We start from the raw sequence: 14404 nt of genomic DNA, 5'->3' as shown, positions 1-14404 counted from the left end.
ATATAATCACTATATGTTAGCAGATTGATTGCATGCCGTAGGCATTTTATATTCACAGCATAGCCTATATCTGTTGACAATGACCCTTGTAAGACTGTACATTTAATCCACATCAAAATCCACCTGCTCATTCTACTTCATAGTTCTGCATAACATAGGTGCAGCAGAAGGCTTGTTTCTTTCCTCATCTTGCGCAAACTCAAAAAGCACCCCACCAAAACAGTAGTCTTCTGCAATTATCAACCACTCTGTGTGAGGGAGACAGACAGAGAGAGCGAGAGAGAGAGAGAGAGAGAGAGAGAGAGAGAGAAACAAAGAGAGATAGAAACAAAGAGAGATAGAAACAAAGAGGGAAAGAGAGAGTCGTGATGCACACGGTCTGACGCTGCGCTTCATTGTATCCTCAGCGAGTGTATTAGTGTGTGTAGACAGTCCTGCTTGCTTGTAGCATCCTCGGAACTGCATCAGTGAATTTCGACTAGGCTCATTTCTTTCCAAGGAAACCTCACCACAGGGGTCGACAGAAAAGTAAACGTTTGACTAATAGCGTCTCTGTCCGCACACAACCCACTCTGAAGAAGAGCGCAAAGCCCCATTGACTTCGCACTCTTTCAAGGTAAATATGTTTTCTTTATTATGGATAATAGTCAAATGCATTAGGGAAACCCTCCCTCTATTCCATTATGATTTGTATAGATACGCCATTCATTGCTAGACTCAACTGCATAGTATGCAGTATAATGTATTTAACAATTAGGTTAGTTGTCTTTAAAACAAAGTTGGAAATAAATAAAGACGTTTGCAGCATTAACATTGGGGAAGCATGCCCCATCTTCTGAAAATGCTAAATCATAATGGATCATCAGTACGACTACAAATCATAATTTTGTCATTTAGGCTATAGAAAACAGTTACGTCAGTTAGGGCACTTTGTGACCCAAACAAATAGCCTGATACTGTATGTGGAGGGAGTGGGTTAGCTTAGTCCACTGGTGGATATTTCAAAAACAAAAGTATCAGGAGTCCAACAAGAAAAGGGCTACATGTCAATAGTATCCAGTTTGAGGTGTGTGCGTTGTCGTTTTCATTCATTTGTCAAATGCAATATATGACATTTTTTTAAATGCAGCTGTAACATGGCATTTTCCTCTCAGCTTTCCTCCACTGTGGTTCTGATGTGTTTAGGAGATGCTGCCCTGCGACTGGCAGGTCGGTATGCGCTTGCTGGGCTGCACGCAGGGAACTATTTGGCTGATGATAATAGTTTAGAAACAAAGCATGTGTGGTGAAATAACGATAGAAACAATCCAACCAATGAAAACAGTTTTTTTTCAATTAAGATTTTTTTTTTTTGTACAATGTGTTTAAATCATATTATGTTGTTTAAACATCTGAAACGGATATATTTTCTTGAAGTCATGCTCTTGTTTGTGGTGGTGCTAAGAGGTCATGATTGCAAGACCTGCAGTGCATATGACACATGTCATAGATAGTGATTTTATGTAGGCCTATAGTACAACTACTAAGCATTTATTCATGTATACATGGCTATTGGTATTGTCCTGGGTTTTAACTCAAGGTCATTCCCTATTGGAAAATGATGGAAAAGGGACATGCTGTTACATAATGCGCCTGGCCAATGTACAGAGAGGTCTGCTAGTTCATATACTGTAAGAGAATCAACCAGTGACTGACTATTCTTTACGAATAAGCCCCAGATCCTTAGAAACGCACTGTATGCAATTCGGTACTGCCTCAGTGTACTGACAAGAGGTTTTAATAAGTCAACATGCTTCTTTCTCTCAATGACCTGCAGACAGACCTCATGTGGCAGAGTTGCACTATCTGGGTCTTTTGTAATAACATGACTAATGCTACAGCAGTAGATTCAGAAAATGATTTCAGGGAATGATTTGATAAACTGGAACAAGTCACGATGAAGTTAAAGCATTGGCTAATATGTTTGTTAGCTGCCTTCCAGTTTGGAAAGTTCAGTTTGAAACGTCTCTTCTCCTCCCTCCAGTGCCGCCTCTAGTCTTTTGGTGGCCCTGAGCGAGGTCAGGTTCAATTTCAGGCAACACCGTAGGCTACACCTCTGTAAGCACGGACTGGCGGCGACGCCTTTTGGACTTTTTTGGTGCAGTACAGACTGAACCTTGGTGTCCACATCCACGGACATTGGTATTTGGTCTGGTTCGGACCATCTCTGAACCAATCATATACAGAACCAGTCAAAAGTTTGGACACACCTACTCATTCAAGGGTTTTTCTTGATTTTTTTTGTTGCTATTTTCTACATTGTAGAATAATAGTGAAGACATCAAAACTATTAAATAACATACAGTATATGGAATAATGTAGGAACCAAAAAAAGTGTTGAACAAATCAAAATATATTTTAGATTTAGATTCTTTTAAGTAGCCACCCTTTGCCTTTATGTGTTATTTCATAGTGTTGATGACTTCTACATTATTCTACAATGTAGAAAACAGTACAAATAAAGAAAAACACCCTTGAATGAGAAGGTGTGTCCAAACCTTTGTATGTCATGTTTGGTTCAGATTTGGTGCGGTCCAGACAGGCCTTGATTTCAACGTCCACAGACATTGATTTTTTTGTCCGGTCTGGACCAGCCTTGATTTGGTCCAAACAGGTTTATAAATGACTTATTTTCAACTTTCATTCAGAACCAACTAGGGCGGCAGAACAGCATAGGTCGGCCCTGCTGAGGAGGTGTTTTTGGTGTTTTTAGGCCTACTATGCTACACTATATGCTGTTATTTAGTTCTGTTATGTAAAATGCAAATGAATCATTATGTGATCTTGCAAGACATTGATTCAGCTTTGATCTAACTTTACTAAACAAGCACCACTGTGAGAAGTGATAATCTTGTATTTGTAATAATGATAATAATAAGTGATGAGTGTGACTATTAGGTGTCGGCAGCAGATCTTGATGAGGGTTATTCTAAGCAATTTGAGCGCACTTGGAATCGTGGTGCTGAAAGGACAGCACCCTAACCAAGTGATTTATGAACGTCAAGGCAGACGCGCTGTGAATTTGGATCCTAGACCTCGTTGGAGTGACGATGAGGTTCATGCGGTGGATAAGTTTGTCTGCATACGCAATAAGCGCTCGGGCAGGAGAGCGTGTTCAAGTGCGTCGTACATGAGCCCCAAGTCCATCACAAAATGTTTTGAGGAAAGCCTTTTTAGCAACCCCTGGTAGAGTTTTCTGTCTTTGGCTGCACACCTGGATTGTACAATATTTGCACATTATTATTTTTTTAAATTCTTCATGCTTTGTCAAGTTTGTTGCTGATCATTGCTAGGCAGCCATTTTTCAAGTCTTGCCATAGATCTTCAAGCCAATTTAAGTCAAAACTGTAATTAGGCCTCTCATGAACTTTCAATGTCGTCTTGGTAAGCAACTCAAGTGTATATTTGACCTTGTGTTTTAGGTTATTGTTCTGCTGAAAGGTGAATTTGTCTCCCTGTGTCTTTTGGAAAGCAGACTGAACCAGTTTTTCCTTTAGGATTTTGCCTGTGCTTAGCTCTATTCCGTTTCCTCTTATCCTAAAAAACTTCATAGTCCTTGCCAATGACAAGCATACCCATAACATGATACAGCCACCACCATGCTTAAAAATATGTAGAATGGTACTCAGTGATGTGTTGTGTTCGCCCCAAAGGTAATGATTTTTATTCAGAACTTAAGGTTAATTTCTTTGCCATATTTTTTGCAGTATTACTTTGGCCTCATGATGAAATCCCTGAGCAGTTTATTTCCTCTCCGGCAACTGAGTTAGGAAGGATATCTGATTCTTTGTAGTGACTGGGTGTATCAGCGGAGGCTCCTCAGTGGAGGAAGGGTAGGACCATCCTCCTCAGAGAATTTCATAGAAATAAAAATAGTGAAAACTATTTAGATAAAACTATACTAAATATATTCACATTTCACCAAATAATTGATTAAAACACACTGTTATGCAATGAAGGTCTAAGGTAGCCTCAACAGCTCTCTGTAGGGTGACACCATGGTGTAGCTGGAGGTCAGATAGTTTCTGTCCACTGGATACATTGACTTCAATACAAACCTAGGAGGCTTGTGGTTCTCACCCTCTTCCATAGACTTACACTGTAATTATGACAACTTCCGGAGGACGTCCTCCAACCTATCAAAGCGCTTGCAGCATGAACTGACATGTTGTTCAAAGGAACATCTAATTAATCTAGTACTGAAAGCATAAGGTACAGCTAGCTAGCACTGCAGTGCATAAAATGTGGTGAGTAGTTGACTCAAAGAGAGAGAAAGACAATAGTTGAACAGTTTTGAACAAATACATTTTCTTAAAAAATGAAGGAGAAGCGAGAGAGAGAGAGAGACTTAGCTCGCCAATGCCGCTAGCTAGTTTAGCCCACTCAAACACCCAGCTCAAACAGAGAGGGATCTTTGTTGCCTATCTGGTTATGGCTATCCAATGATGGAATTCTTCCAAGTCAAGGTAAGCTTTTGGTTTTAATAATGTAGTGCCACTGCTAAACTGCTTTCTAACTATACACTGTACTGCATGATTGTAGCGGGTTTACTAGCAAATTAGTTATTGTAGCTATGTTAACTTGACGTTAGCGAATATGTGACAACGATGTAGGCTGTGTGTAGCGGTTATGATGTAAAGGTTTGGCTTTGGAAGGTTTTTTCGACTGGTCACAGACAGCTGATGTGTTGTGCACTGAAGTCCACAAGCGAAGGGAAAAGATGAAAGGACGAGAGAGCGTGGATGAGAGAAGGAATTATCTAACGATCAAAGGGATCACACTGGTTGTATGTGGCTGCTATGAAGGTGAACTGTGTTTGTAAAAAAAAATCTTAAAATGAAGCAAATGGAGAAAAACGGGGATAAACATAACTGAATTTGTCCAATAGAAACACTCGTTTGCAACTGTTGTACTAATGGTTACACCCTAGATCAGCTAGATGCAGGCAAGATTGTAAAAGGCGGTATTGAATGTGTCACTGTCTGCCACCTTAAATATTAAAATTTCTCTCGACCTGTGCATCTACGTTGTAAAATTTCATTCATAGGCTAAGTTGTAGCAACCTCATGATGGGTACAGGGAAAATGTGAGTATCATGTAGTAGCCTAAGCCTATCAATGTTACATTGAGCTGCATGAATAAAATATGAATGACAGTCATTCAGTATGTTGTATTAGAAACGGCAGTCAAATTCCACATGACCGTTTAGTCACGGTAATTAGGTTTGTCCTACGTTCTGATGCTGCTGATGGCCATTAGTAGCCTACCAAACTTGATAACTGCCTGGTACTCAGGGCTCTATTGTCCCTCTAATCACTCTGCCATCAATGTAAATGCAATCAAAAATCAAATCAAACACTTCATGAAAGCCCATGAGCTCATGTTGAGCAACATTTCTATAGGCTATGCAATTGTGTGAGAAAACAGAGTGATGGCCTCTATTAAAAAGAGGAGGTTCTCATCACCTTTCTATAGGCTAGGCCAACTATATTTATTTCTCAACTTTCCTAAATTTAAGCACATTGCGGGAATAGCGTCCTCAATTCGCCCTTTAGGTGCATAGATGACATGTATTTTTTTCCCCTGCCCCTGTTTTGAGACAGGTGCATGATAATGGTCCATTCTAAATACAAACAAGTTTTACATGTAATATTTAGTATATATGTAAAGACAAGATTAAATCAGGAATAGTCTGATGTGTGTGTCTGATCACTTGTGCATCGCCTGTGAATGATACATTATCACTTCTGAATGATGCCCAGCTTAAGGAAAGAAACAGAGTATGTCTTTTTTGCGACTTTTTCAAATTATAGCCGCACACCTAATGTAGCCTAGCCCATAGGCCTATATGGTTTGATAAGGTTTGTATCACGACTAAAGTGGCCAAATAACTTAATTGAATAACTTAAAATGAAGCACATTAATCCACGTTACAAAAGGTGTAGAGCCTAACTGGCAAACACATACAGCACTTGAGTTTTAAATTTGTGGAATATAATTTTCAACATAAAAATGCACCTTTCTAATAAAAGCAACACATGCATAATCGCATTCGCAGTCGTGGTTGAGAATGGTGTTTACCTGCTAATTGAACATTCATGCTTGTAGCCTACTGCCGTGTGCGCATTGCTGTGTTTATAACACGAAGAAATAGCCTGTTCGTTCAGCAACATTTTAAGCTAAATGTTCTAATCTGTTGTGTCAGCCTCATTACTTAATAAACTTTTTTTTTTATGCCAGTGGTTGTATTAATTTGGGATCTATCGCATCCCACAACTGTCCCAGACTATGTTTGGAATATTTATTTCTCGCACAGAATAGGTCAACATTTGTACTCTGGTGGATAGTACATTGACATAGGCTAGTGCTTTTGCTGTTCGTTAGGCCTACTCATCTTGTTGGCTGACGCAAAGTAAATGTGGATAGTTCTTCCAATATCTTCAATTATGCACCTCAGAATTGGATAAGGACAAGCACCGTTGCGTCCCGATGTGTCTGTCTTCACCTGTAGCCTGTGAGAACGACTGGATCAGGCGACCAAGTGCCATGTGAGTGAGAAGTGCTTTGGAGCATGCAGCTGAGAGAAGGAAATTATGATGATTATATTCAGCCCAAGGGCACAACGGCCACAAAGCCGCAAAAGGCATGTTTTTTTTATAGGGCCACACAAAGGGGATCCCGCCGGGAAATGCGAGGCGTTATCAAGCGCTTGTCAAATTGTGAATGAAAGACTGATGAAGTGTGTACAGCCTGCGCAAAAAAAAAACGAATCAGAGCTCATGCCTTTCATGCGACTTTAGAGCTCATTAGATTCGCATCACTCAGCCCTTCGAATGTATTAAAAATCAAAACATGAAGCCCAACGTTTGTATCACAACTGAAGTGACATAAATACGTCTAAATTAAGCGTTTTGGAGCACTTGTTTCTTTGTTAACCGTTCAACACAGAACAGCCACATTTGCTCACTCCCTCAAATCACTTGGAGAAAATATCCTTTCTATTTCATTCAGCTATTACATTCTTCATACTATAAAATAATATAAAATAATTCCACGGAATTCTAAGCAAATATTGCCTGCTAAATGATCTAGTGTAGCCAACATTCATATGATATGGTATATATAGCCAGATCAGGGCCTAACATACGGGCAACTCAGAGTATGCTATTCTGTTCTTCTGAAGTAGACTACATTTTCTTCATATCATGTTTCTTTAGATTTGTCTAAAATAAAAAATAATGTATTTATTGTGATGGTGTAGTCTATATTACATGGATTTATTAGACTTTTTAAAATGTAGATGCTCCAAAAGGTCTGCATCGGTGGCTTGTAGGCTATGTGTGGAAGCCAGTAGATGCTAAATGTGTTTATGTTAATTAACGGTCAATTACCTTGAGACCGGCAGTTATTTGCTTGACAATCACCGGCTGACAAAATGCCATGACTGCCACAGCTATAGCAGTGCTCATCAAAAAAATAACCGTCCTCCCTCATCTTAAACTTCACCGACCGCCACTGCCATGTATTCTCAAATTGAAAAGGGTGAGGGAGCGCCGCTCCCCCGTGCTGCGGCAGCACCACATCCCTGCATGTCACATCTAGTCACTCACTGTGGATAGCTGATGCTGATGCTCTGAACTGAACTTGTACTTCGGAAATATGTACAGTTTTAATATCAGCGGATAGCCTAGTTCGCCGACTACGGCTCTTGGCAACCGTGCTGTGTTTGAGAGCTTTGCAAAGAAAGTAACCATTATCAGACTTGCTGTGCTCGCAGGGTGTGAATGGGAGAGCTTTTAAAGTGTCACACCTCTCAGAGTGGATGGGTAGTAGCCCGGTAGTGGACGATGTATGCTCATCATTGCTCTAATGGGACAGGTCGGTCTGCTGCTGCTGCTGTTGTTTTGGAGTCTACTTCATTGGAGTCTCCCTTAAATTTTTGTCAGAACGTGCTGCTTGCGTCGACAATACAGCCCCATCCATCTATCGCCTGTTGTTTGTCATATGGGTATGCTCACAACAACACAGCTTCTTCTGGAGATGTGCGTTGACTTTCACTGCCAAACTGGTTGCTGCGTTGCTGGGTCAGGAGATCCATGGTCTGATGTTGGTTTCATACACTGCCAGGCTACTACCCTTGTGGGTTCATAGCATGGTCCTTTTGTGGGTGTGTTCAGTCCTCTTTTAGGCTGGGTTTCTGTACAGCACTTTGAGATATCAGCTGATGTACGAAGGGCTATATAAATAAATTTGATTTGATTTGATTTGGAGATAGTTACAGTATCATGGTCTTTACTAGGCCTGTGCCATGGCCAGATTGATAGCCCACTGAGCTAAAGCATAGCCACGGCTACTCGTCACGTAAGCAATGTTCTCCAAACTACTTCCAACACTTTGGTATATGTTCCCTTTGATGATTTGTAATTAGAGCACAATCTAATTCCATTTCATGCCATGACATGAAAGTTCCGGAAATAGTTTAAGTGGAGTGTGATCTTCAGTTGTTCTAAGATCCCCAAGAATAACATGATAGAGTTGTTTTGTGAGGAAGGCAATAAGTATGTGCTTGTCAGAACTGCAAATGTGTCCGTAACATTAATATGGCAAGGGGCCTGTTGATGTTCCTTGGATGTAGCCTAACAGTCGCCTTCACTCAAGCCCTGTCTGTTGAGACTAAGAGTCACTTGGGTCAGCGTTAGATGCAATATATTTATAATTCATTCACTTTACAGTGCCTTCACAAAGTATTCAGACCCCTTGACGCTTTCATTACAGCTTTATTCTAAAATTGAATGAATATAAAAAACGTCCTCAGAAATCTACACACAATACCCCATAATGACAAAGCAAAAAAAGGTTTTTAGAATTGTTTGCAAACGTCTTAAAAAAACAACAACTGAAATACCTTATTTACATAAGTATTCAGACCCCTTTGCTATGAGACTCAAAATTGAGCTCAGGTGCATCCTGTTTCCATTGATCATCCTTGACACGTTTCTACAACTTGATTGGACTCCACCTGTGGTAAATTCAATTGATTGGACATGATTTGGAAAGGCACACACCTGTCTATATAAGGTCCCACAGATGACAGTGCCTGTCAGAGCAAAAACCAAGCCATGAGGTCGAAGGAATTGTCCGAGACAGGATTGTGTTGAGGCACAGATCTGGGGAAGGGTACCAAAAAATGTCTGCAGTATTGAAGGTCCCCAAGAACACAGTGGCCTCCATCATTCTTAAATGGAAGAAGTTTGGAACCACCAAGACTCTTCCTAGAGATGGCCACCGGGCCAAACTTCCAGAAGGACAACCATCTTTGCAGCCCTTCACCAATCAGGTCTTTATGGTAGGGTGGCTAGACTGAAGCCATTCCTCATTAAAAGGCACATGACAGCCTGTTCGGAGTTTGCCAAAAGGCAGCTAAAGGACTCTTAGACCATGAGATTCTCTTGTCTGATGAAGATCCTCTGCTCTGAATGCCAAGCATCACATCTGGAGGAAACCTGACACCATCCCTACGGGGAATCATGGTGGTGGCAGCATCATGCTTTGGGGATGTTTTTCAGCGCCAGGTACTAGGAGACTAGTCAGGATCGGGACAACGATGAACGGAGCAAAGTATAGAGAGACCTTTGATGCAAACCTGCTCCAGAGCTCTCAGGACTACAGACTTGGGCGAAGGTTCACCTTCCAACAGGACAACGACCCTAAGCACACAGCAAAGACAACACAGGAATGCCTCCTGGACAAGTCTTTTGAATGTCCTTGAGTAGCCCAGCCAGAGCCTGGACTTGAACCCTATTGAACATCTCTGGAGAGACCTGAAAATAGCTGTGCAGCAACGTCCCCCATCCAACCCGACAGAGCGTGAGGGGATCTGCAGAGAAGAATGGGAGAAACTCCCCAAATACAGGTGTGCCAAGCTTGTAGCGTCATACCCAAGAAGATGCTGTAATCGTTGCCAAAGGTGCTTCAACAAAGTACTGAGTAAAGGGTCTGAATACTCAATAATATTTTTTTTTATTTTTTATAATTTAGCCCAAATTTCTACAAACATGCTTTTGCTTTGTCATTATGGGGTATTGTGTGTATATGGATGAGATGTTCTATTTGTTTCAATACATTTTCAAATAAAGCTTTAGCGTAACAAAATATGGAAAAAGTCAAGGGGTCTGAGTACTTTCCGAAGGCCCTGTATATCAACAGCTGTCTCATTCTGAGATATCAAGAAACACTCTGTGTCAAGAAGGAGTCTTTGTTGGCTCATGCTGCTACCTCAGTCCAATGAAAGAGTATGGGACAGAGTATTTGTACCATAGCTACCTCACTCAGTACAATGAAAGGATTTGAGACTTGACTTGGCATCAGGGTCGTTTTGCCCTAGCCTGCAGTGCGAGCTAAGGCGCAGATGATAGGGAGTGTATAGTACTCTCTATGTCTCAGGGGAATAGGCCATTCTAAACTGTGGTAATCACTAAGGACAGAGAGCATCTATCCACTTCACCCCATAGATCAGAGAGGCTGACATCCAGTTCATTTATCAGGCAATCTGAGGCCTTATCTTGCACTAGGTTAGGTATTCTTTTGGTGATGTCTTGCCATTGTTATTCAGTTCTGTTCTGTGGCTAGCTCACAATCCCTATTAATTGTTTGTTGGCATGGCAATTTGATTGTGAGTCCCGCTTGTCATGCATTCGGTTTCACCTCTAAGCCATGAAATTAAATATATATTTTTTTTGTTGTTCTGAATTCCTTGTGTTATTAGTATTTGGTTGGTGTTGGATGAATAATCACTTTTTATGTGGTTGTTTACCCCTTAGCAGAGGCAATGTTAAAATGCTGCATGTAATTAAATCAGAATTTGCAATTTGTTATCTTCTAGAGAATATTCTGTCATATCTGTGGTAATTCAATCAGAAATAATATAATTGATCCTTTAAAGTGCTGCTCTTTGTTTGCTACAGGAGGAAATTCATTAACTGATATGGCCTTTCCGATGGTATCCTATAATTTCTCATTGTTTTATGCAATTGCGACATTGAGAACTTTCCCCATTTTACATTAATCTTGCTCGCTAAGAATTACACAACCATTACATCTGGGCACTTCCACGCTAACAGTGATGCCGAGCCGGGTTGGGCTGATGTTCAATTTGAAGGCCGTCAATTCAGGAAGTAAACTAAGATTACACTTCAATAATGGAAAAAAAAAAGACATTTATTTTCAATGACTTCTCTATAAACTGAAAAGCTATTTATTTCAAAAGTTAAAGATTTCAGAATTTTTCATTCAAATTACTCCCTGAAGTGATTGCCTTCAATTCAAATTGAGCCCAACCCTGATGCTGAGACACGGATGTTTTACTTTAAAATGTATTTGTTAATTATGCTAAGTACATGGTGCTTAATTAACTCATCTGGCTGAATTAGAATCAGTGTGATGCGCTGTGTGCGTGTGTATGTGTGTGTGTGTGTGTGTGTGCGTACGTACGTAAGTGTGTGTGTGAAGCAGTGTGAGCTGGGCTGATACAGGGACTTTGGTGAAAACAGCTGCAGGCTGTGGAGATAGGGCTAAGGCTAAGCATCGTGGGCCGATGGGGAAATTAGGCACAACAAAAATATGAATCAAGTCACAGTTATGGCATCACATTAAAGCGAGCGACTCAGGTCCACTCATCCTAATAATCTCAAGGGATTGCTGTTGGATACAGACTAATTTGCTCCAATCTCCAGTGGTCTGACCTGGTGCATGTGTGTTGTTGAGTGATTTTAGGTACTTAGGCAGAGCAGAAGTGATGGATTGCATTGTTGTTTGCATTATACAGTATGCTTTGATGTAGTAGCCAGCTACTAGTAGGTAGGCTACTCCCTAGTGTATGCAGGCCTAAACTCTACCAATGTATCAAACCTGTTGGGTTAAAAATAAGACAATCATTGAAGCCATCCAAGAATATGCTTTGGTCCATTGATCATCTGTGTTTTATTGTCCCTGGTGCAGCTAAATATAGACACAGTATATAAATCCACACATAGTGTTCAACCCTAAATATCACATAATGTATTAGGGTGATATTTTAGTTTTACAGGTGTCGTGGACACATTACAGCCATTTCTAGCCACAGAGGTGGAGTAGGTGTGTAAAATAAAATTTGCCGCTCTAGAGTATTCTCCCTCGTTCAAAGCAGGCCTGATTGATGACTCTGCTGATTTCTGGCATTGTTTGTCCAGACTGTCCCAGGTATTTAACCTGGTCTGGGAGAAAAGCAATGTAAAGAAAAATATTTGGAATTCATTCTTTGCAGACTTTCCAAAAATAGTTCAGCATCTTTCCCCCCGCTGACATTCGAAAATAATTATTCTGACATTTTTTTCCAGACAAAATGGGAGCGAAAAACAGCAAGCTGACCCCGGAGGTGATGGAGGATCTGGTGAAGAGCACGGAATTTAATGAGCACGAGCTGAAACAGTGGTACAAAGGCTTCCTGAAAGACTGCCCCAGTGGACGACTCAATCTAGACGAGTTCCAACAACTCTATGTGAAGGTAGCTACAGAACACTGTCACTGCCCTCATCTGACTGCACCCTATTACCTATAAAGTGCACAATTTTTCACAAGATCCCATCAGGCTCTGGTCAAAGGTAGTGCACTATATAGAGAACAGGGGTGTCATTTTGGGATGCAGCCTATCACTGTCACTTTGCCAACATCTGCATAGACACAAACATTTTTATCAGCTATGTCTCTATATAGTTGAGTAGAGGAGTGGAGAAGAGAAGCACAGTGCTACATGGTTTCAATTTCCCCACAAGTCCACATTTTCTAAAACCATATAACTCAATACTCTACAGACATTTTGAGAACTAGCAGAAATGCCAAGGTTTTGGTGGTTTGTGAGGATAACAGAAGTGTATGTCATCGCAGTGGCAGAGCAATCGAACCAACATGATACTATGGCAAGTTTACTGAAAGTACTGTAATGAGTAACGAGAACATTACAGTACGCGATATCATACTCCTCTCCTATTCGTTCCCTCAGCTGTATCTGTTATGTTATTCGTTCCCTCTTGTATCTGGGCAGGAAAATGAGCACTGATCAAAATCTCCTTAAATATTATTACTCGGGGAAAAGTCTTCAAAAAAGGAAATCAATTCAATTAGAACCCATGAATTATAAATGTTTTAATTCTAAGTACATTAGATAGCTAACATTTCATTAAAACTACGTTCAATCTTTCTAATCTTCTATTTAATGAATCGAAATAAGAACATTAAGGTCTTATTCCCTTAGACCACTTTGTATCCTATGCTGTATGAATATTGACCATGTGTACAGTGTCATGTGAACTGGAGGGTAGATTTCTGATTAGTGGATATATAGTCACTTACATCATTACCCTGGTCAGTCCTCTCAGGAAATGCCCCGTAATGAAAGACCATTACATTAGCCATGTTACAGAGTTCTAATGGCATGGCTCAAAATACCAACGCTGCTCAGGATTGTTTCCGAAATGGCACCCAATTCCCTAGATAGTGCACTACTTTTAACCAGAGCCCTATGGGTCCAGGTCTAAAGTAGTGCACTATAAAGGGAATAGGGATGCACGCCTAGTCTGCTTTAGCTGAGGCTTTAGAACACGCTACTATGCATAAACACAGATTAAAATATACAGTTGAAGTCGGAAGTTTACATACACCTTAGCCAAATACATTTAAACTCAGTTTTTTCACAATTCCTGACATTTAATCCTAGAACAAATTCCCTGTCTTAGGTCAGTTAGGATCACCACTTTATTTTAAGAATGTGAAATATCAGAATAATACTAGAGAGAATTATTTATTTCAGCTTTTATTTCTTTCATCACATTCCCAGTGGGTCAGAAGTTTACATACACTCAATTAGTATTTGGTAGCATTGCCTTTAAATTGTTTAACGTTTCGGGTAGCCTTCCACAAGCTTCCCACAATAAGTTTGGTGAATTTTGGCCCATTCCTCCTGACAGAGCTGGTGTAACTGAGTCGGGTTTGTAGGCCTCCTTGCTCGCACACGCTTTTTCAGTTCTGCCCACAAATTTTCTATAGGATTGAGGTCAGGGCTTTGTGATGGCCACTCCAATACCTTGACTTTGTTGTCCTTAAGCCATTTTGCCACAACTTTGGAAGTGTGATTGGGGTCATTGTCCATTTGGAAGACCCATTTCCAACCAAGCTTTAACTTCCTGACTGATGTCTTGAGATGTTGCTTCAATATATCTACATAATTGTCCTTCCTCGTGATGCCATCTGTTTTGTGAAGTGCACCAGTCCCTCCTGCAGCAAAGCACCCCCACAACATGATGCTGCCACCCCCGTGCTTCACGGTTGGGAT

The 14404-nt window shown here is 40.6% G+C and overlaps 1 protein-coding gene across 1 annotated transcript in view; it reads left to right on the top strand.

Moving 5' to 3' along the window:
* The first annotated feature begins 343 nt into the window (after positions 1–343).
* Positions 344–14404, top strand: part of LOC139415315 (visinin-like 1a) — a 56208-nt gene continuing 42147 nt past the window's right edge. The window contains exons 1-2 of the mRNA XM_071163354.1: positions 344–616; positions 12414–12580. Of these exons, the coding sequence (XP_071019455.1) occupies positions 12419–12580 (162 nt within the window). The 5' untranslated portion in view covers positions 344–616; positions 12414–12418. The remainder of the gene's footprint in view (positions 617–12413; positions 12581–14404) is intronic.

Source organism: Oncorhynchus clarkii, chromosome 8, assembly GCF_045791955.1.
Source record: "Oncorhynchus clarkii lewisi isolate Uvic-CL-2024 chromosome 8, UVic_Ocla_1.0, whole genome shotgun sequence".
Classification (NCBI taxonomy): Eukaryota; Metazoa; Chordata; class Actinopteri; order Salmoniformes; family Salmonidae; genus Oncorhynchus; species Oncorhynchus clarkii.
The sequence above is the reverse complement of the archived record's forward strand: the minus strand, read 5'-3'. Positions and strand labels throughout refer to the sequence as shown.